Genomic DNA, 21,263 nt, shown 5'->3' with positions numbered 1-21,263 from the left:
TAAGATTATTTAGCTGCTATGCCACAACTTTTTCAAGGACTTAAGAAAGAAATGGTCGGTTTGACACAGGTCTGCAATTACATAAGCTTTCTGGGTCAAGGTTGGGTTGTCTCGTGTAGTTTTAATGACAGCAGATTAAATAGCCGCTGGAACAACACCTGAGTAGAGTGATGTTTATAATATTTAGAACTGAAGGTCTTCTGTCCCCAAAAAAACCTATAATCGGCAAATTTGGAAGTGAGTAAAACAGGCAAGTCGTCTGTTTGGCCGTACTCACCGCCAGTGCAAAATTATCAAGTGACAGATCACTGATTTGGGAAAATATCCCTGGACAGCCACCATCTCGCACGTCTATAATTTTCAGACCTTTGACATGTGACATATTTGCATGGTCGTTAGAAATTTCTTCCCATATACGTTGAATTTTCTTATCAAAGAAGACCATAAAGTCTTGGGCTGAATGGATTAAAGTTTCTGGAATCATCTGTTGCTTCGTTAGCGGTGTCTAGAGGATTTGGGGGTTATTCTTTTGTGTCGCAATCACCTTCGAAAAATTGGCTGATTTTGCTGAGGAAAGGGTTGTTTTATACTTCAACAAGCTGTCACAACAGGTTTGTCAGAAAACCTCAAGCTTGGTAGCGCGCCTTTTTTGTTTATATCACCTGCAGTCTTTTTTAGTGATCTCACTTTTTTCAATATCCCAAGGTGTAGGTCTTTTATGTCATGATTTTTGCACAGAATCCAGGACACTTGCCAGGGCAGCATTAAAATCATTCATAAGTGAGTCAATAAAACTTTTGAATAAAGGAAATTACGTAGTTACCCCTGGAAGAAGATTCAAGAGGTAAGAAGCTTTACTAGGGCAAATATTATGGACGCTAAATCCTTTAATTTCTTTGATACAACATTTAGCCAGCACCTCAAATCTAACTAAATAACAATCACAGATAATGTAAGTATACGGTACCACCGTCATATTAGAGGTTGAAACACCTCAAGTCAGAAACAAGCCCAGTGTGTTTCCATCTTTATCAGTCGGCATATCAATCAATTGCATTTGCACTTTGCATCAACAACAAGGCTGTGGAGGTTGTCAGCAGTATCAAGTTCCTAGGGGTGCACATTACAAACAAACTCACCTGGTCCGTGAACACTGCATCACTGGTTAAGAGGGCACAGCAGCGCCTGTACTTCCTGCGGAGGATGAGGAGAGCCCACCTGCCCCCACCCTCCCTCATCACATTCTACAGGGGCACCATAGAGAGTATCCTGACCAGCTGTATCTCTGTGTGGTGTGGAGGCTGCAGCGCTACCGACTGGGGTAGTGTGAGGAGGGTAACGAGGACAGCAGAGAAAATAATCGGGACTACACTTCCCTCCATTCAGGACATTGGCCAGAAGCACTGCCTATCCCATGCTAAGAACATTATCGGGGACCCCTCTCACCCCCATCATGGACTGTTCACTCTGCTAGCCTCTGGGAAGAGGTACTGCAGTGTGCGGTGCAGGACCACCAGGTTCCGCAGTAGTCTAGTCCCCCTGGCCATTAGACTGTTAAATGGTCAATCTAACATATAGTTAACCTAAATCTAAACGGCTGCTAATCTGACTTTTTGCACTACTGGCAGTTCTTTATAGCTTGCCACTCCTTGCACATTTGCTCTCTGCACTATTGTACTTACAGCGTTATTGTTACAGTGTTAATGTTACTGTTTACCTGACTTGTTAACCTGAATGCCCATTTTGCACATCTGTTTAGCTACTCCTCTTGCACTATCGGCACTATGGTAAAATACTATACGTAGCCATAATACAATACAACTTTTACTTATATCTGTACATTCGAGGAAACTGTGCGGGTCAGATGTATCGACATTTCGTTCTGTATACACGTGTACTAGAATGACAATAAAGTAGATCTGAATCTGAATCTGAAAACAAAATCTGTCAATTAGTCACTGAAACGCAACAGTAAGCGAATTGAGTGGGGAATTCATGTGAATGTTAAAGTACCCTATAATTATTATTTCGTCTGAATAGGTTACTTGGTCAAACAACAGTTTCTAGAATTCATCTAAGAAAACAGAATATGGTCCTTGGGCACGATAAATAGATGGCCTTTTCCATATTAGCGGCACAGGGAGTAAATTTTAGTAAATTTGCAGAAATTAGCGCACCACCGTCACCCTTCTTCAAAGAGCGTGCTACAAAAGAGCTCACATAATCATGGGTAGAAGCCTCATTAAGATGTAAAAACACATCCTGGTCTCAACCAGGTTTCACAAAGACCAATCGGGTTAGGTTTGTGATCACGAATAATATCAATAACAAATAAAGCTTTGGGGCAATCAATCTAAGATTTAAAAAAAAAACAAAGTTTCAGCTATGCTGAGTTTCTTGGCGGAATTCTTTGCACCAATGTAACCGCGGTGTACTTGTCCCACCAAAGATCCACATTCACGCTGGACTGGATGATGAGGTTTTTATTACGTTTACTGCAAATGAATGAGTCACAACATTAGCTTTTCTGCTGGCTTTGATCTCTTTGATCTCAGTAGCAGTTCCCTCTTAAAACTGCCCAACAAAGCATATCAAAGAGCTTTCTTTTCAATTTACATAAAATAGATTTTAGAATATCACAACAATGAGTATAAAAACGAGTACAATTTACCTGCAAATGAATGAGTCACAACATTAGCTTTTCTGCTGGCTTTGATCTCTTTGATCTCTACAATGGGAATTACATTTTAGTAAAACAGAAACAAAACGAAAATAAATCTAAACAGCTTGACAATATCAATCACATTACTGTGCATGTTGAGAGATTTGTCAGCTGGGGTTGTAAACTTTAAAATTAACTTCTTTTGTGGAGCACCAAAAAATGTGTCTTACCAGTAGCAGTTCCCTCTGAAAACTGCCAACAAACCCCGCCTCCCGGTCACATGTCAGAAGCCAAAACCAAACTCCACCCCATACCAGCAGGTGGCACTGTTGGACTCATCCTTGCAGGACACTTACCAAAACCTATACACATATTTCAGCAGGAATTTCAATTAAACAAAAGTCATTATTACACCCGTTACATACACCCCCCTGAAATTCTGATAAATATGGGAGTGCTACACTAAACAGAAAAAAATCACATGCAAAAGTGCAAATACTGATGAAAAAAAAGGACACAAAAACTGGTACAGTATTACAAGGAACAAACTGAAGTGCATGTCAGTTCTAAAACTCTCCCAAAAAGGAGTGTGAAAAGAAAGGAGGCGATCAAACTCCTAACTAAGCACAGACTCAAAGATGCCTGTTACATCTCTGAAATATCAAACATTGTTCCTGTTGTTTCAAGTGCTCACATAGGCACAATTCTTGTTTCTTGCTCAAGCTTTGTTACTCAAACTGAAAGTGCATCTCTAAAGAACCTAAACAAGGAACTAGCAGATATTGCGGACACAGAGTTGTCACTTACAAACTGGTCATTCATCTGACAAATAAGACGACTGGGAGGCCTGATGGACTGGCGGACCCTAAGATCATAACAGCTAGGTTGAGTACAAATAACCTGAGCTTGAGGGTCTGGGACAGTCAAGTCTAAACAGTCAGTATCAGGGGAGACAGTGTCCGGATGGTCAGTGTTCAATGGGGTCTCGTCTGGGAGGACAGTGTCTGGTGGGCCGATATCCAAAGGGATCATGTTTTCAGAGCACCGAGGTGGGCTTTCCGTATTGTCACTTGCAGTATGATTATCATCTTGTTCGGGGATGTGCTGACTTCCTTGACTGGATGTATCGACTGTGAGAGAGTCAGACTGGACATCAGATCTGCTGTCTAGTGAGTTATCCTCCATCTCTAAATGAACTTGCTCTTCACCTGACTGTATCACCCAGTGTACTGTACGGACATCACTGCCTTCGACCGCGTCATGTAAATCAGGATATACATCACTTCCATGCGTAGCAGCGTCACACCCTGAGTGTTCAGATCTGTTGGCCATATCTCCTTCACAGGGCAAGAAGCTAACAGAGAGCAGCAAATTCCTGTGAACTACCTTCTCTTTGCCCGTCAGGCAATCCTTGACTCTATAGACATTGAGATCAGGCTTGACTGATATGACTTCATACGGGGTCGACTCCCACTTATCTGCAACCTTGCATTTCCTCTGTTGGCGATCAACACCCGGTCTCCCACGACGAGGGGTGATCCTTTGGCCCTACGGTTGTACAGCTTGGCATGGAGAGTCTGTTCTCTGAGAGTATTCCTCCATATAATCTGAGCAGCTTCATTTAGATCCTTCTTCAGATGGGTTACAAAGTCAGAGTAGCTGACAACAGCATCATTGGTACTAGCATGTTGAAACATGACATCGACAGGGAGCCAATTTTGAGAGCAAACTGATCAAAGAGCTTCTAGAGATGGCTGGGGTGCAGAAATCCCATGCGACTCCGTACCACCCCATGGGAAATGGTATCGCAGAACGATTTAACCGAACATTGGGAGATATGATCAGAACCCTTCCCCCTCAGCCCAAAGCAAAGTGGCCACAAATGCTGCAGCAGCTCACCTTCTGCTATAACTGCACAGAGCATGAGACAACAGGGTTTGCACCGTTCTACCTAGTGTTTGTGTATGTAACATCCCACATGCCGACATTTCTTGTGTAAATACCATGTAAATTATAACTATAGCAATATCCCCCTTGTTTTATAACCTTATCTTCTCTGTTCCTTTATCTTCTTGGCTCATACCTCACTGTGAATGTGTAATACTGGAGTGTCATGCCCAATTTCGTTGTCACAACATTTTGTAACAATGACAATAAAGGTATATTCTATTCTATTCTATTCTAATCGCCACAAGATGTCTTCTTTCGGCCATGTTGTGTCTCACATCACAGGAATTATGTTGATAGGCGCTCATCTGTCATCATCGTGTCCTCTACCGTTACTAAAATCACTTTTTCAGTCTGGCCGAGGTAGCTCCCTTATCTTAGCATCATGGCCCGAGCAAAAAGCCTGTTTACTATCCTTACGTCGTCTCCGCTGCTTAAGTGAGTTGGCCACCCACGGTGATCCTGTGGATCTTTGTATTTATTTAGGGATATCAGAGGTGGCCTAAAAATTGCCCAAAAAGTCTTAATTCAGACTCAGCCCTAAATTTAAAAGTTCCTGGCGGGTGTACTGAATATTCTACAAAGCAATTTATCAAGCAATTGAAATAAAGGGTCAAGTTTATTCTTTTCAAAACTCGTCTTGCCTCTTTGGAGCACCGCATGCGTTTTTAAATCTCCCCACAAATACTTTAGGTTAATTCTTTTTACCGTTTTGATAAATCAGTATACTTTAATCAAGACACACACACACACTCTTGGATTTTTGGACTTTTCTTTTCCTAAACATCTCCTGAAGAAGCTTTAATGGAACACAAAACAATAATGAGAAAATAGAACAAAGACAACTAGAAGTTGATAAACTGGCACCATTTGGATAGACAACAGCATTAGCTTAATTATTAGTTATTGTATTTTGATATAATTCCCCCTTTAACGTCACACCAATACCAATACCTAGGAACAAGGAGATGTTCTGCAAAGTTTTGCTTCGATGAAGATGATGGCCCAGTCTTTATGTCTTTGGCTGTAGAGCGATGAGAAACCCTAGTAGGCTTGAGATCCTTTTGGGACAAGGACAACAGGAAGGAGGGTGTTGAAGCAGAGGTTGACTGCTGGTGGTTTGAGGCTTCTCTGAGGTCGCTTGCTTTGTCCCATTGGTTTGCCCGCTCGCTTGATCAATCTTGGCTCCTGGCTTGGTCCTCTGGCTGCTTGTTGAGCTGAGACTTGGTTAGGACCGGCCAGGGTTGTGTTCCAATGAGTTCTTTGAACTGGGGTGGGATACGAACGTTCCGTTTTGTCTTTGGTAACTAAATAATAAAAAGAGAAAACGTGGTCCTGACAAAACATAGGCGTACGTAGTCTGATAATCCAGTGGAACCTAAAAGAAGGAGAGTCTTTGAAAAGAAATGAAGGAAATATATAAAAACATTTTTAAAAAAGAATGGAGTAGTCTGTGTTGTTCTAGGCTTTATGCCTTACAGATGTTATACTTACTCATTTATGATAAATCCAGCCCAGTCTAACAACGTATTGTTGCTCAGCCAAAATTTGGCAGACTGTAAAAGTTCTGCACCTGTGAGGTGGGCTTTTATACCAATTTTCCACCCAGATCAATTGTGGGTCTGAACAATAAAAACACAGTGACAGTGTTAATGTGAAGAAAGTCAACAACAACAAAAACAATGCTGGGTCTTACAAGGTTAAACAGGACTTTATGGGTGTGACTTACAATGGTGGTTTGTCCAACCAATTAACCTGAGCATAAAGATTCTGCTTTTTGTTTGTTTTTTTAAATATATTTGGTCTTATAGGTCCTGCATTATTTGGAAAATCAGAAGCCTGCAGACCTGACTTGCCATCTCCTGCCGTGCATATTGCATGCTGCAGTTTTGAAGTTACAAGAAGAAGGTGAGCACATCTTTACAAAATGTCACCCTTGTGAATGTGGTTGGAAGTCTTTGTTTTTTCCTTGGAAGTTTTTACTCATACAATCCTTTCCAAATATTTAGGAACTGGCCACGGTAACATGTTTTATTCAAATAATTTTATCTGGTTACATGTTACTTGTAACATGATCCAATCTGATCCCTTGTTTATATACTCCTCCGCTTATAATCATAGCAGGAGCTGGGGAGTTAAACCAAATGAAGTTTAACATTAGCACAGTGGTTGTGCTCATTTTAAAACGTTACATGTTGATTATGTACAATCTTGATGAAAACGATTTCAAAGTAGGTCTGAATTTTTTTTCGTTTTGAGACCAAATTTGCAAAGAAGCAATGTAATTTTTGTCAAAGCAACAGTTTTTTTGATCAATGAACCAATCTTGTGCACTGTATTATATGCATTTAGAAACATTATGCACACTCTCATCAGAAGCTCTATGCCAGAATGTGCAGAATTTTGGACGTGAGGATAGAAAATAAAATTCAAATATCCCAGATAAATCAACCAATATAAATGAGGCTTGTTTTTCAAGTTACCAGAGTTGAAGTCAGTCATTTACTTCTTATTACCAATCATTTGTGGCCTTAAAATCTTACCTTGTATTTTGGCCATTTGGCATTGTTCCGCGTAGTACTGTACGTAATGTTAAATGTTGGTTTACAAATGTCCAGGAGAGACACTGTGTGTTCAGTTGACCAAGTGGACAGCCATTGTTTATTCAATACTCATTAAGAAATTATTTCCGGAACAATGGAAGCATAAACGCTGAGCTCACGAGTCAATCGAGTGATCGCCCCCCAAAACTACGACGATACCCATCATGGACTGTTCACTCTGCTAGCCTCTGGGAAGAGGTACTGCAGTGTGCGGTGCAGGACCACCAGGTTCCACAATAGTCTTGTCCCCCTGGCCATTAGACTGTTAAATGGTCAATCAAACACATAATAAATCTAAACTGCTGCTAATCTGTACATCTGTTGGTTTTGTTTGACTTTTTTGCACTACTGGCAGTTCTTTATAGCTAGCCACCCCTTGCACATCTGTTCTCCTCTGCACTATTGTACTACAGTGTTATTGTTACTGTTTACCTGACTTGTTTACCTGACTGCCCATTTTGCACATCTGGTTAGCTGCTCCTCTTGCACTCTTTGCACTACTGTATAATACTATACATAGCCATAATTATTTAGTATATTATTAGTACTCAATACTCCAACTCAATACAACATTTTATTTATATCTGTACATTCAAGGAAACTGCGGGTCAGATGTATCGACATTTCCTCCTGTATACACGTGTACTAGAAAGACAATAAAGTAGATCTGAATCTGATATTTGAACACGAATCGTGAAAAAAAACAAGAGAATGAGTGGGGCTCGAGGACGCAGAAGTTTGAAGACAGGAAAAATGTACAGAGACCGAAAAGAATAAGAAATTGAAGACGGCATGTCGGCAGGTAACAATGGGGGCAGCACCTGGGGAACACCTGATGCTCGCGCAATTCGCCAGCATTAGTAAAGAAATCCGCGACCAGAAAAAGGAAATAAAAGAAGAGCTATCAACTTTATAAAAGGAATTCCAAAGGGAGATGAGGAGAGAATTTGTTTACTTCTTGGAAGAAATTAATTTGAGGGTGAAGCAAAACTCGGAGGAAATTCACAAGCAGCATTAGGGATATGGCCAAAGCACAGACACGACTCGCTCAGCTGGAGTATCATTGTGACGCGAATGAAGCCATCCTTTTGCTCTTGAAACAGCAAGAAAAACTAAAAGACAAGCTGAGTGAAGTTGAAAAACATGGTCAGCGTTGCAATTTAAGAATTTATGGTGTGGTGGAACACAAAAAGGAGTGAAAGGACTCCTCCACCACGAACTAACCGACGACACAGAATTAAACAGCCAAAGAGCACACCAAAATTTGGAAAAGAAACACCCGCCCGGTGCACCCGCGAGGTCGAGATGATCGTTGTCAATTTTCTTAAATACGAGACCAAAGAAGACATTCTTACCAAAGCATGGAAAAGGAGAATTCAAATTGAAGGGAGGTCGATTTTCTTCGACAGTGACTATTCAACCGAAGTGCTGAGAAAATGCAAATCCTACTTTTAGGAGATTTTTGAAAGAGAAGACAAAAACGTTTCCAAACACCGATGAGAATAATCCAGATTAATTGGCCGGACGGCCCCCAAATCTATGACAGCGCGAGCAATGCAAGGGTAGATGGGAGGAGAAGAGGACTTAGCGTGTGACCGTGTGCTACCGTTATTTCTGATCATTATTTAGTGACATTTGAGGTGCTGGCTAACTGTTGTATTAAAAAAACTAAAAGATTTAGCGGACGCAATATAAGCACTGCCATAGTTTCTGAGCTCTCTGACCTTCTTTCAGGAGTAGTTGCGTAGTTTCCTTTATATAAAGGGTCTATTGACCCATGAGTTCAATGCTACCCTGGCCAGTGTCCTGGATTCCGTAGTGCCCCTACTCCTTAAATCAGGACGCAAAAGAAGCAGCCTTGGTTTACTGATGAAACTATATCGCTTAAACAAGACTGCAGGAAATCTGCAGACTTCTTGGCTTTTGGAGTCACAAGTAGACCGGCATTTTCCGAGCGTAGGCTCCGTGCAGGATCATAGGGGGAAATCAAATCAGAGAGATAAGAGGCTGCAAGTCCATGCAAACATTTGGATGTTAATAACAGACCTTAAAGTCACATCTTAAGTGGACTGCAAGTTGGCCAATACAGGAGTAATATGCTCAAACTTTTTTGTCTTATTCAAAAGTCTAGCTCCCGCATTCTGAACCAGCTGCAAACTTTTAAAGCTCGACATCGGAAGACCGGAAAGCAATACATTACAGTAATCAAGCCGAGAAGCAATAAACGCATAAAATAAAACATCTGATTGGTACAGCATCGAACGAATCTTCGCAATATTACGGAGGTGGTAGAAAGCTATTCTAGTAATATTTTCCATGTGTGACTGAAACGACAGATTAGGATCAAATATAACACCTAGATTTTTGACAGTCACTTCTATTCTATAGCATTTGAATCACCTGTATTTTATGCTGTCAATATCTGTGTATCTGTGTATTATTTGCCCTCGTGTAGGTTTTAGATCAGGTGATGGTGTCATAATAGTCTGTGGTTTGCAATAATCTGTGGTCTGTGCAGCCCTTTGAGTCTCTTTGTGATTAAGGGCTATACAAATAAACATGACTCGACTTGACTTGACTGAAGATCAGTGAACAGGACGAAGAGCCTTGTGACTGCGAACAATCACTCAAGGAACTTGTCAGTGCCTCAAAATGGCAAAAAGTTGGCCTGAGGCGCGCGATTGGCGCGGAGAATGCAACTCGGGACACCACCCACGACGCAGCAAACGGCGCGAGGAAAACAACTGCACGAATTTAGAAGAGAAGCAGGTACACAGTAACTTGGGCGACACAGGGTGACGGAGTGGTGGACCAGTAAAGGTACCCCTTGCCTATGTTTTAATCAGAGACTGATCATAAATCGGGGTGAGTGGACGAAATCCTCGCTTTTACTTTATTGATGAAATCTGACATTAAGGGGACCACGTATTATTGAATAGTTCATTCGTATTTATATGGCCCAAACCCTGCCCCCAACAATGTTATACTTCTCATTTATGTAAATAGTCGCGGCGGGGGTCACTCCCGGGCCGCGCGACAGAGCGAGTTCGGCGGATGCGGCGTCACACGAGAAAAGGCGGCGGGCGTGATCGAGCTACCCCCGTAACTGGGGGGAGCTCGCTCGTCCGACGACACCAGTAGCGTGGCGCGACGACAGGCGGCCGTCCGCGCGCAGCAGGCTAAAGGCGGCGTACGTGCGCGGGACCCTCGTAACTGTATCGGTGTCGTGCGTATCGCGCCCGAAAGTACCCGCGCCGTGTGTTAGGGCCTCGCTCATCAAGTCCACAAAACACACGTAGACCGGACAGGCAAACTCCCATGCAGCCTCAAAGACCCAGCAGAGTGTATAGAGCTGGTCCAGTGTTCCACGGCCAGGACGAAAACCACACTGTTCCTCCTGAATCCGAGATTCGACTTCCTGGCGGACTCTCCTCTCCAGTACCCCTGAGTAGACCTTACCAGGGAGGCTGAGAAGTGTGATTCCCCTGTAGTTGGAACACACTCTCCGGTCCCCCTTCTTAAAGACGGGAACCACCACCCCAGTCTGCCAGTCCAGAGGCACTGTCCCCGATGTCCACGCGATGTTGCAGAGGCGCGTCAACCATGACACGCCCACAACATCCAGAGCCTTAATAAAGTCCGGGCGGATCTCATCGACCCCCGGGGCCCTGCCACCGAGGAGTTTTTATTTGACCACCTCGGTGACTTCAACCCCAGTGATACGAGAGCCCAACCCAGTCCTCAGGCTCTGCTTCCCCAGAGGAAGACGTGCCGGTGGGATTGAGGAGGTCTTCAAAGTACTCCGCCCACCGATTCACAATGTCCCGGGTCGAGGTCAGCAGCGCCCCATCGGCACTATACACAGTGTCGATGGCACACTGCTTCCCCCCCTAAGACGCCGGATGGTGGACCAGAATTTCCTCAAAGCTGTTCGGAAGTCTGCTTCCATGGCCTCGCCAAACTCCTCCCATGCCCGAGTTTTTGCCTCGGAAACCGCCGAAGCCACATTCCGCTTGGCCAGCCGATACCTGCCAGCTGCTTCCAGAGTCCCACAGGCCAGGAAGGCCCGATAAGACTCCTTCTTCAGCTTGACGGCATCCCTCACCGCCGGTGACCACCAACGGTCTGAGGGTTGCCGCCGCGGCAGGCACCGACTACCTTACGGCCACAGCTCCGATCAGCCGCCTCGACAATGGAGGCGCGGAACATGGTCCACTCGGACTCAATGTCCCCCGGAGGTGTGAATTGAAACATCTTCTGACAGGAGATTCTGCCAGCCATTCCCAACAGACCCTCACAACACGCTTGGGTCTGCCGGGTCGGGCCGGCATCTTCCCCCACCATCGAAGCCAACTCACCACCAGGTGGTGATCAGTTGACAGCTCCGCCCCTCTCTTCACCCGAGTGTCCAGAACATGCGGCCGCAGGTCCGACGAAACGACGACAAAGTCGATCATCGAACTACAGCCTAGGGTGTCCTGGTGCCAAGTGCACATATGGACACCCTTATGTCTGAACATGGTGTTCCTTATGGACAAACCATGACTAGCACAGAAGTCCAATAACGAAACACCACTCGGGTTCAGGTCAGGGGGGCCGTTCTTCCCAATCACGCCCCTCCAGGTCTCACTGTCATTGCCCACGTGAGCGTTGAACTCTCCCAGCAGTACGAGGGAGTCCCCAGGGGGCGCGCTCTCAAGCACACCCTCTAAGGACTCCAAGAAGGGTGGGTACTCCTAACTGCTATTTGGTGCATAAGCACAAACAACAGTCAGGACCCATCCCCCCACCCGAATGCGGAGGGAGGCTACCCTCTCGTCTACTGGGGTGAACCCCAACGTACAGGCGCCGAGCCGTGGAGCAATTAATATGCCCACACCGGCTCTGCGCCTCTCACCACGGGCAACTCCAGAGTGGAAGAGAGTCCAACCCCTCTCGAGAGGACTGGTACCAGAGCCCAAGCCGTGCGTAGAGGTGAGTCAGACTATATCGAGTCATAATTTCTCAACCTCACGCACCAACTCGGGCTCCTTCCCTGCCAGAGAGGTAACGTTCCATGTCCCAAAAGCCAGTTTCTGTAGCCGGGGATTGTCGCGCCAAGGACCCCTCCCTTGGCCGCTACCCAGCTCTCTGCGCACCCGACCCCTTTGGCCCCTCCTACAGGTAGTGAGCCCATGGGAAGAGGGTCCCACGTCGTCCCTTCGGGCTGTGCCCAGCCGGCCCCCGTGGGTAAGGGTCCGTATTTTATCATTGTTACAAAAAATGTCATTACTGTGGGGGAGGAACATTTGTATCGCAAAATATGCTGATATTTTTTTTTCTCTTTCCTTCTAGTAGAGCAAGGATATGCTTGGAAATTAAAAACTTTTTTCTCGCCTTATTCTTTTTTTGGTTGAACTCTAGTTAATAGAAACTTGTTTTTTATGTCTTTGCTCTTTTTTTTCTTTCAAAAGGTCAAAAGGTCTATTTTTGAGGCTGGAGGCTCTTGGTTTTGCACATTGGGATACCGGAGAGTAGTACATTACAGTAATTGAGACATGATGTGTAAAACGCATGAATTGGAATCTCCGCATCAGACTGGGACAGCATAGGGTGAATTTTTAGCAATGTTCCGAAGAAGGTAAAACTTTTAATGCAATTTCCATTATGTATTAATGTTTGATGCAATGTAGTGGGCATTCATCACTCTTTATCAAAAGAAATTGGCAAAAGGAGATACATTAAAAAATAACAGAAGATGAGTGGTGGCATATTTGTACAACACAGTGCACATCCACTAGCTCCCGGAATCTGAGGGAATTCAACGGGAAGAATGTTGTCAGACTATTTATTACCCCCAAAATTAGAAGAGGATTTTCCTAGGTTCAACAACCGTGTTGGAGAACATGTGGAGAGGTAGATGTTGACCACCTGCATATATTTTGGCTTTGCCCCAGAATTCATGATTGTTGGCAGTGTCTGAAACTCGTGACAAAAAGTTACCGGACACCAGGGCAGGCAACTCTGAAAAGTTGCCCCATTTTTCACAACTAGAAACACAATAAGACGACTAATCGTAAAAAAAACCATTGTTGCAAACTATTAAGGATTGATAATCAGAAGATATAAGATAACAACACTTTAAAATTAAGTTTATTATAAATATACTTATAACATTCGTTGCATGTAAATGGAATCACTGTTTTCCATCTGCCATCAGTATGTACCTGTATTTATTCATCTTCATTCATGCAATGTTTACTACAAGCCACGTGAACTCCTCTTTCCACGACGCTTTTAATGTACGTTTTCGTTTTGTAGCGTCATAAATTTCGCTTCTTTTGAATGTTTATTCTGGGGTTGAGGTTTTGGCTTGATTCCTAACCACTTATCCATTTTTCTTGTGTTCTCTGTGCGTCTACTTTTGTTAAGATTTATCAATTTAATAGCGCTCTTGCTCGTGATATTGCGGTAAGACGTTTTCCATTGTGTGACGTCATTACCCACGCACCATATTTTGTTTTGCTATTGTTGCTTGCCATGTTGTATTGAATGGAGCCGTGTTCTTGTTTTGTTGGCTGTTGAGGAATAAATATGCTTAAAGGCTGAACCACAATGTCCTGCTTATCTTCTCACGCATAAGGAAACTGCACACTCTGTCATATCCTTAACAACTTTGGAAAATGATGTGCAAATGTGCGACCTTATAACGCTAAGGAAAGTCCGGAAGCCCGAAGTTATTCGATGTCTTCTGATCAGCTGCCGAGTATGCAAATTGCTAAACCAACTGAAATGCCGAAATTTCCAAACCAAACGAAGATTTCAAAATCGGAATAAAGCAAACGTTTGATTTGAAAAGAAATCTTTTGCTTTTTTTTTTCTTGAAAAAGTTGTCAGCCACCCGGGCAGAGACGTTGTGAAAGTTGTACACCCGACGTAAAAGATGCACGCCCCGGGCGTTCGGGCAGTCGTTATTTCAGACACTGTTGTTGGGAAAAAGTATGGTTTGCTTTAAAGATAGGGAATACCTAAAACATTCAAGGTGCTCTATTTAGGCCATCTAACTGAAGATATATTACAGAGAACGGATGAGTACTTGGTTAAAATTTGACTGACAGCTAGCTAAAAAGTAATAACAAAATTATGGCACAAACTAGATATCCCCACCATGGAGCAGTGGGTGTGCACTGTGGAGGAAATGTTTATAATGGAGAGAACCACATTTCGAAAGGGAATACAGAAGACCCAATTTATGGACTAATAGGAAAAATTTATGGACTATAAGGAAAATAAGGACACCACAAACGAACAATGAAGACCTGACTTTGAATAATGACTTGAACATGGAAGATATTCCCCAACACTGCAAAGTTGTTTTGTTTTGTTTTGTTTTTGGTTTTGTTTTGTTTTTGTTTTGTCTCACAACGACTGTGGTTCCAAACCATGCTCCAATGGTACCATTGATCCGTACAGCACTTGCATTGGCATACAGTTGTTCAATGGTCTGAACTCCTTCTGGCCCATGTTGACGTCCACATAGTGGCCAATAAAGCAGCTTTGCCATACTTTCTCAAACGCCTTGTTGAAATCAACAAAAACATGACAGAGATTTTTCTCTTGTGTTGAGAAACTTCTCATATAGGATACGCAGATTAAAAATCTGTTCTGTGGTCCTCCTTCCCTCTCTGAAACATGCCTGTCTTTCGGCTAGGATGTTTTCAGTCTGTGGTTTCAGTCTGTTCAGTAGGACCTTTATCATAACTTTACTCCCAATATACATAATCAATGTTTTTTTATTTTTTTGCTTTTCATAAGCCACTACTTATTTGCGAGAAATGGACCAATAACCCGTCCGACAATGATTTGTTTTTTTTTACGACAAATATAGTCTGCTTGGGATGTAACAGTTCACAGACATCTCAGTTTCATACATAAGTTTGATTTGGGCTCAGGATTTGATACGAACAAATAATTTTCTATTGTTAGCGAGGTAAGTTGATGTATATCTTGTGGTGTGTTATTGGACAAAAAACATTTTCCAAGTTGTCTAATCAATAGGTTCTCTCCTAAATTATTTCTTGTGTTATTGACCGTCTTACTTGATGCCCTACCTTAAGACAAACTGCGCAGAGTTGATGAGAGAGGCATTTTTGAAAAAAGTAGTTGTTGACCTGTCCAATTAATTTAATTGAATAATTAATTTAATTTAATTGTGTTCTTGTGTAAAACAAGACCAAAATGTTTTACATTATTTAATTGATTTTTTGTCATGTAAAACCACATTTTTCTGGGATACAAATGAAGTGAATACTAATATCAATTAATTGATTAAACAAAAGGTTTATGAATTGAATTGAAGAGTCAAGTCAATATTTTATTAAAATTGACACACTTTTCTGGGAACATTTGTTTTTAAATCGTTTTATCAGGAGAATGGATTAAAAACCTTACTATTACTTATTAATCTGAAGATGGCTACAGGTCAACTTTTTTTTTCTTTGCACCAGTTAAGTGGCTCATGTTATTTCATTTGACAAACTCAAATGCACTCAATGAAGTTGCACATTTTAATTAACAAAGGTAATTTATGCAAACATGACGCAAAGAATAAACTCGGGCTGATAAGTAAATCAGCTCGGTGGCCTTGGTGGAGACTGAGAGGTTGCTGGTTCAAGCCTCCTAAGACTTACAACATTGGTACTCATTGCCTCCCTGCTTGGCGCTCGGCATTAGGGGTTGGAATTGGGGGGTTTGGTCACCTAATTACTCCCAACACATCAGTTGGGTTGAGCGAGGGGGCTGGGAATCCCCTCCTCTGTATCAATCTCCCAGAATGAGTCAGGAATGTGTTCTTGACTCTGGCCACCTCCCACTATATATACCTCTGGTATATGTATAATATATATGATAAGTAAATGAAGGCTACAGAAAAGTGGGATCAAGAGCGAACAATTAAAAGAGTAAAAAAACACAGTTGCTTGAACCTACATTGTTAAGAAGCTACTTAACAGAGCAATGTTCTCACAGGCGACTCAAAAACCCATTTTTCACCAATTTACACCCCCTAGTCTGCAAAGCTGCATCTCACAAATTTGGCTTCTAGCCTGATTTGGTCATCAGCCGGTGAGAAGCTTGGTGGATGGTCAGATCGTAACAGCACAGTTAAGCAAGGGTGATAGTTATTTTAAATGTACAACCATTTGTGGCCCCTCTGATTGTAACTTTAAATCCTGAACTCCACAGGTTTTGCTGCAAAGTGAGAATTAGTGTCCGTACAGCCCTGGTTATGAATGAAGGCAACTTCAATTGGCTTTCAAACATGGAAGTTACAGAGAGTGTTTTGGGGCTTGGAATAGCCCTCTTGATGCCTGAGCTTGTTCTGACAACGATGACCAAACCTTTGGAAGCGCCAAAAGCATGCACCTTTTGGAAAAATCGGTTAAAAAAATGAGCTTAGATGAACTTCACATGCTTAGACCAAAGACAAGTGAAGACTTACTTGACCATTTGGTTAGTAACACAATGCCTTCTTACCTCTGGGTGAGACTTCACTGTAGCAACCTCTTCCCACCATTGGGCTTTCTCAAGATGGCCAAATTAAATTTTGGGTTTTTTTTTTTTAAAAGGAAGTGGTCCTACCACCTTGACCAATTAATAAGTAACTGGAAGATAAAGGACATTAATGGTGTTTCACTTTCAGAAGTGCAAATTTAAAAGATAATTATTAGTAACTAAAGTTCAGACTTTGAGTTTTACCTACATCTCAGAAAAAAAAATGGTACTGTTATCCTATGTGCACAGAATTAGAATTATTGGCAAAATACATAGTTTTAAGATGCTAACCAGACAAGACATATAACATTTAATAGTTAAGTGGTCTTTTTTAAGATAAGACAGGTTTTCTTTGTCTTATTTTTTAATCCACTTGAAGTGGCTACCCCCAACCAACCCCCTGTCTATAGGTGCTTGAAATCTGGTGGAGATGCAGCAGTTGTACGCCTGCCTCATTTGAAAGTTGATCAGTCATAGCTTAGTTAGATTTGTCGTATTATCTGTTTCTGCGCTTTGTTTCTGTTACAGAGGCATTTGACGACATACCAACTGTCAAGAAATATATCCAGAAAGCTATAATTCAAGCGAGCAAGCTTCTGCAATCACCCAGTCCTGATTGCAATAACTTAGAGGTTGGTAACTGTTTTGATTCCGATGGAGACCGGTCTGTCCTCCTGTAGCCTGTGTTTGTGTGCACTCTGAATTCTTACTCCTGTGATGATTACATTTCTCATAGAAGCGCATTGCTCAATTTAATCCACCTAATGTTGTAAAACTTGAATCCGCTTCTCCATGTCTTGACGATGCTGTTGAGTTCATTTGATCTTTTTATATGCCTTATTTTCCACTTTATTTTTTCCAAATTATTTTTTATTCTTGCCTTGTCCCTTTTAAGTCCCAGAAAATCTTCATTTGTGGCAACATATTTGTCTGGTCCTCTTACAATTTCTCCTTTGTTTCTAATATTTATCTCATAAATATATTCACTATAATTTATTATTTTAAAGTTTGCCTGATTAACACTGTTGAGTCTTTCCAGTTCTTTTTTTATCCAATCAAGATCAGTGGCTTTCTTTGCTTTGTATTTTTTTCCGTTTTTAATCTGCAGTTACAAAGGAAATTCATATATATATTTAATATTTGTGTGTGTGTGTGTGTGTGTGTGTGTGTGTGTGTGTGTGTGTGTGTGTGTGTGTGTGTGTGTGTGTGTGTGTGTGTGTGTGTGTGTGTGTGTGTGTGTGTGTGTGTGTGTGTGTGTGTGTTTGTCTGTGTGTCTGTGTGTGTGTGTTTTTCTTCTTTTTTTGTATTTTTTTTACAAAAACATGCAAAATACATTAGGAAGTATCAATCATGATTAGAAATGTAATTGGATTTACTTTTTAAGCATTTTAGCAAAGCTACACAGATTGGTTCTTTAAGGTGATAGATTTGAAATGTGTCCAGTTTTGAACTCATTTGTGACATTTCCTTCTCGTAGGAATGCATTGACTCTTTGATTGCCATTGAAATGAAGATTGCCCAGTTTCGTTCTCTAAAGACAAAGTTTGATTTTGCCGAAGCTGAACAAGAAGAGGACAGAGAGAAACTAAGACAGTAAGTTAATATGTTGGATGTATGGACAGCTAGCTTTCTTACTCAACATGACTTGACAAGTCAATAGGACGTCAATATGTTAATAGAATAGAATAGAATAGAATATACCTTTATTTTCATTGTTACAAAATGGGTTAACATATTGTGACAACGAAATTGGGCAAAAAAATGTTTAACTCACAATGCTGGTCAACTATATATGTTAACTGTATGTTAGTACAGTCTACATCTTCATTTTAAATAATTTTAGCAACCATGAATGGATGGGGGATTACCATTGTCATGCACAAGTATCTGTGCCAAATCCCTACAACCAGCCTTAAATGAAGATAGCGGTACTTCATAATCAGAATCACCTTTATTATCATTGTATTGCTACCACAAGATTGCGGTTGCATTCCAGTTGGCAAATATATACAATATAAAGACTCATAAATATAAAATTATAAAGTGTTTACCTCTAAAATAAAGTATTCAAATATGAAATAAATACTGTCATCACCACTGCTATGAAGCGTTACCATATCCCACAGCACATAAGGGGAATGATCCCCTTCTACCTGAGTGGATTTAAGTTTCGGTTCCAAACCACCCAGTTTACCACCCAGTGGCAAGACTTGGAGAAGATGATCCATCAATCAAAGATAAACCAATAAAATGCCTCGGAAAGTGCTACGATTCCTCTCTGAGTGAGAGGGGCAGCATCCTCAGGACTGTAGAGCAGGCTGATGAATGGCTGCAAAGGATTGAGCGATCAGGCATACCTGGCAAGTTCAAGTCTTGGTTGTTCCAGTACGATCTCCTACCAAGACTTCTGTGGCTGATAACGATCTATGAAATCTCTATGACGGCGGTCGAAGGAATCGAGTGGAGGGCAAATTAACATCTCCGCAAGTGGCTTGGGATTCCACCAAGCTTCACATCATTAGGGCTTACATCAGGTCGGGGCAGCTGCATTTTCCCCTGTCTTCGGTAGTTGAAGAGTTCAAGGTGGCCAAGTGTAGGGCTGTCATGATGCTCAAAGATCTCAGCGACGAGATGGTTAGGGACGCGGGCGTGATTACAAGATCCGGGCGTAAATGGGCAGCAGACAGCCAGGTACATCAGGCAGAAGGCAGGCTGAGGTTGAAAGATGTCATTGGAAATGCATGCATAGGGCATCAGGGACTAGGTTCTACCCATTTCCAGCAATGGTCAAAAGATGATCCAAGGCAGAGGAGAGACATGGTGCAGGCTGAAGCCTGCCAATTGGAAGAGGAAGGCAGGTCGTCCAGGGCTGTGGAGCTTGGAGTCCAAGGAGCTTGGACGAAGTGGGACCTTCCAAACGAAGGATCTCCTGGCCAGAACTCTGGAGGTTGGAACCTTTCCTGATCTCTTTCTTGCTCCATTCAGTTTACGACACTTGGACACCACCTGATGACATCTTCTCCTAGTTGGAGGCTACAGTCACTGTTTGAGGGCCTGCAAAGTTAGCACTGATTAGAAGTGTATGTAATAGCACAAATGGAAATACAGGATGGTAGTCTTCCTGTTGGGCATTTGCCTGACGCGCCTCCTCCGGCGTCTTTGGAATGCTCGTGTGCCCTGAACACTCGGGCCTGACTGGGTGATCAGATGGGGACCACCGGTCATTGATTTTTCCCTCCTTTAACCCCAGGACATACCCCGGTGGCGGAGTGATGGCTGGGAAATCTCCCTGCCAACCCCACTGATGCCTTAGGTGTTGCTTGACGACCCCCAGTTCCCGTCTTTCCTCCGCAGCCACAGCCAGAAGCTGCCCTTTTCAGCCTCTTCTGACAGATCTTTAGTTGCTCTCCGGTTGCCAGCTCCTGTGCATCCAAGATCTATGAGCAGGCAGGAGGTTAAGGAGCCCAAAAAACCCCTGCACCCCACCTCCACTGGGCATACTGTAGTTTTCCAGCCCGCCTCCCTGCACTCGGCTGCCAGGTCTTCGTACTTCGTCTGTTTCCTCTCGTATGCTGCCTCTATTCCCTCCTCCCAAGGGACAGTGAGCTCCACGAGGAGGACCGCCTTGCTGGCTACAGACCACAGCACAATGTCTGGCCGCAATGATGCTTCGGCGATCTCCCTGGGGAACTGCAACTGCCTTTTGAGGTCATGTCATTCTCCATTCGCTGGCGGGCGAGAGGAGCCTTCCAGAGTATAACGAGCCAGCCCTTGCAAACTGGAGGAGGTGATTTGACGGAAGAGCTGGCTAACTGTTTGCCTTCTGCCTGCTACCTTCGACTACCTCTGCCAGCTTCTTTAGGACGGCATCCTGCCGCCACCTGTAGCGGCCTTGGGAAAGTGCCATCTTGCAGCTTGAGAGGATATGCTGAAGGCTCGCATTGATGGTACTACAGAGGGGGCAGATTCATCAGTGTCAAACCACAGATGTAGATTTTGGGGGCAGGTTAGTGTGTTGTAGGTTGCCCGGATCAGAAAGCTGAGCCTGGCTTGAGGGATCTTCCACAGGTCGCGCCACGACAAAGGTCTGTCCGTGACCCCTTCCCATGATGTCCAGATGCACTGTCTGCTCTGGGAAACCGCTTTAATGGCCCAACAGAATATTGCAGTTAGACAAGGATATTGCACTTAATAATAATAATGCATTATATTTAAAAGCGCCTTTCAAGCCACCCAAGGACACTGTACAGACAATGAGAAAATACAATGTAAAAAATTGTAAGCGAAATATTAAATAAAAACACGACATAAAATCATAAAAAACATAGGAAATGGAGAAGCTATGTGTTGTAGGCAGTCCTGAACAGGTGTGTTTTTGGACGGGACTTAAAAGTGGAGAGAGGTGTGCAGTTTTGGAGGTCCGGAGGTAGATTTTTCCAAAACTTTGGAGCAGCGCGACTGAAGGCTCTGGCTCCCATGGTGCTCAGGTGGACAGAAGGCACCGACAGTCGGAGGGAGGA

The 21,263-nt window shown here is 42.9% G+C and overlaps 1 protein-coding gene across 1 annotated transcript in view; it reads left to right on the top strand.

The window, feature by feature from the left end:
- LOC148353430 (rab3 GTPase-activating protein catalytic subunit-like) overlaps positions 1-21,263 on the top strand; it is an 87,060-nt gene that overhangs the window by 48,823 nt on the left and 16,974 nt on the right. Inside the window, exons 12-14 of the mRNA XM_088352410.1 lie at positions 6,421-6,517; positions 17,272-17,375; positions 18,221-18,336. Of these exons, the coding sequence (XP_088208536.1) occupies positions 6,421-6,517; positions 17,272-17,375; positions 18,221-18,336 (317 nt within the window). The remainder of the gene's footprint in view (positions 1-6,420; positions 6,518-17,271; positions 17,376-18,220; positions 18,337-21,263) is intronic.

This window comes from Urocampus carinirostris, chromosome 14 (assembly GCF_059441175.1).
Source record: "Urocampus carinirostris isolate Australia breed hairy pipefish chromosome 14, RoL_Ucar_1.0, whole genome shotgun sequence".
In the NCBI taxonomy this organism is placed as follows: domain Eukaryota; kingdom Metazoa; phylum Chordata; class Actinopteri; order Syngnathiformes; family Syngnathidae; genus Urocampus; species Urocampus carinirostris.
Note: the sequence above shows the minus strand (reverse complement) of the source record. Positions and strands in the feature narration are given on the sequence as shown.